At 46.2% G+C, this 2939-nt stretch overlaps 1 protein-coding gene across 1 annotated transcript in view; it reads left to right on the top strand.

Annotated features, from left to right (window-relative positions):
* Positions 1 to 1241: 1241 nt before the first annotated feature.
* ddrgk1 (DDRGK domain containing 1) overlaps positions 1242 to 2939 on the top strand; it is an 11225-nt gene continuing 9527 nt past the window's right edge. The window contains exon 1 of the mRNA XM_076094275.1: positions 1242 to 1440. Coding sequence (XP_075950390.1) covers positions 1353 to 1440 — 88 coding nt within the window. The 5' untranslated portion in view covers positions 1242 to 1352. The remainder of the gene's footprint in view (positions 1441 to 2939) is intronic.

The following is a 2939-nucleotide window of genomic DNA, read 5'->3' on the forward strand; positions in this document are numbered from 1 at the left end:
TTTTCTGGGAGCTCATTTTAAGGAGAAAGCAACTTGGAGAACGGGACGTGTCAGAGGAGTAACTGTGGTCGGGTAAGGAAGGACACAGTTTGATCTGAGGATGAGCCCCTCATGGTGGCTCCATGGACACGTGTGTGGCCTGATGTAGACTCGTATCTGTTAGAGGTCAAAAGGAAAGAAAAAGATAATGTTGATTTGGTAAGTGCATCTGGATATTATGTAATGAAAAAGTACATTGATTTTACACAGATTTACATGGATGGTGCGAAGAAACCTGAGACAGGAGTGACAGGATGGGGGGGGGGGGGGAGCTAAAGGAATAGGAATCAACAGAAGAACATCCAATAATCTACTTTACACAGTGGAGATGCTGACGGTGCTGGTTGCACTACGATGGGTGGAAAAAAATAGATAGGAAAAGGTGTTGTGATGCTCCGACTCATCTTCAGCCCTAGTAAGTTTAAGGTCTTTTCATTCGAACTGCCGTCAAGATAAACTGTATGATGTCCTTCAGTCAGCCACAAGAATATCTAATCTGGGAAGTTAAACTCCTGTGGGATCCAGCACATGTAGGGGTGAGTAAGAATGACAAGGCTTTAAAGAAAGGAAACATAGATATGAAGATCAGTATCAGTAGAGCAGAGGTCAAGTGTCTAATTTGGGGGGGGAAAATCTACTAAATGTGGCAAAAAAGGTGTGACAGAGAGGAGAAAGGGAGACATCTATATCTTAAAAAGAGTGTCAAAGTTACAAAGATAGTAGGAACAGGAGAGAGGAAACAGTTTTGACAAGGTTACGGTTGGGCCATAGTGCACTAAACAAAACACAAAAAATGATAGAAAACATCAGACATGGTCGAGTGTGAGGGACGTCAGCTGAGCACGTCGTTTTCAGTTGTAGGGAGATGATGAGTAATAATCTGAGGAAATGCACATTGAAAGGATTACTGAGCATAGAGAGCACAGGTTAGGGTACTGTTCTGTAGGGTACATTCTTAAGGAACACAGAGGGTTATAGGATGGAAAAGCAGGGATATGGTACAAGGGTGCTTGTCAGAGGCTAGGATTTTAAAGGTCTAGGGAGGATAAAATACAAGTTAATGTGGTACGTGTGGAAAGATTGAAAGTCTATTGGGTGATCCACACTCCGGAGCAGAAGATGGCGGTAATGCACCAACAAGCTGGAGGCCAACCGGAATCCAGAAGAAGAAGAAGAAGAAGAAGGTATGCAGCTTCTACGATCCGCAAATAATCCCATAGAAGAAGAAGTATCACAGCGCCTCACAGTAAATGGAGATAAACGTGGACAACAATAGTATATATGTTCAGTGAAAGTATATTTTTAGAACAGCTATGGATATAGAGCTGTACCTAATAGCTGCTGCCATCCTCATTGTGCTCATTTTGTTTGCGTTAAAGGTGCGGAGACAGACACAGCAAGGTAAGGAGCCTTAAAGCTAATGTTAGCTAAACGGTACACATTGTGACCTAACAGCTAAAGTCAATGTTAGCATAGTTGTGAACAAGCCGTTGCAGTTTGACATAAGGTTTGTAACGTTTTCGACACGGTGTCATATTTTTGACATAATGTAAATTTCAGCACGTTGACATGTTTTCTACTGTTAGGAAACGTCAGCTCACAGCTGTTAGTCCGTCGTAACTACGGAGGCTGCAGTGTGCCACATGAACCTGAATGATTGTTCTCCACCTCTGACCCTTAATCAGCACTTTCGTTGGTATCTATTTGGTCATTGTTGAAGTGAGTTATTCTAGACGTAGTTTGTTTTCTTCTTGTATTGAAAGCGATCAACTGAAAGACTTTAGTTGTGACAGTTGTTCTCTTTGGTGCATGTGGTATTTGTTATAAATACATGTTGTCACATAGATGTTATGCGAAGCTGTACATAGGGGGGACTTAGGACCCAGGGGAATGGGGGCGAAGCAGGGCAACCTGGGAAGGGGTCTGGACTGTGGGGTAAGGTACCGGAGCAGCTATGCAATAAGGAGTTGAGTTAAGAGCAGTCTGTTCTCACGTTTATTTCTAAACACAACAGTGCATATGATAGCTAACGTTAAACTAAATGTGATGAGACATATCTATCCATCCATCCATCCATTTTCCTCCGCTTATCCGGGGTCGGGTCGCGGTGGCAGCAGGCCAAGCAGGCTGACCCAGACTTCCCGGAAAACCTCCAATGGGAGGCGCCCAGGAGGCATCTTAATTAGATGCCCGAACCACCTCAGCTGACTCCTTTCTACGCGAAGGAGTAGCGGCTCGACTCCAAGCTCCCTCCTGATGACCGAGCTCCTTACCCTATCTCTAAGGCTGAGCCTGGCCACCCTGCGGAGGAAACTCATTTTGGCCGCTTGTAGCCGCGACCTTGTCCTTTCGGGTGAGGGTCGGAACGTAGACCGACCGGTATATTGAGAGCTTTGCCTTCCGGCTCAGCTCCCTCTTCACAAAGACGGTCCGGTGCAGCGCCTGCTTTACTGCTGCAGTCGCACCGATCCGCCTGTCGATCTCCCGCTCCATCTTACCCACACTCGTGAACAAGACCCCGAGATACTTGAACTCCTTCGCTTGAGGTAGGCACTCCGTCCCCACCTGGAGGGAGCAATCCACCGGTTTCCAGCAGAACACCATGGCCTCAGATTTGGAGGCGCTAACTCTCATCCCCGCCGCTTCACACTCGGCTGCAAACCGCCCCAGTGAATGCTGGAGGTCACGATCCGAGGAGGCCAACAGGACCACATCATCTGCAAACAGCAGAGAGACTTATCTAGTCAGGACTAAAGACCTGACCAGGACACCCGGAGCCCAAACTGCTTTCACCAACAACACATTGTTGCAGGTTTTTTCAATGTTGGAATGTTTTTAACCTTATTGTGATTCTATGACTGGATAGAGCACAGTGTGATTATGGTAAGGACAGGGATGCA

Source organism: Anarhichas minor, unplaced genomic scaffold (genome assembly GCF_050575085.1).
Source record: "Anarhichas minor isolate MPS153535 unplaced genomic scaffold, ASM5057508v1 ptg000018l, whole genome shotgun sequence".
NCBI lineage: Eukaryota > Metazoa > Chordata > Actinopteri > Perciformes > Anarhichadidae > Anarhichas > Anarhichas minor.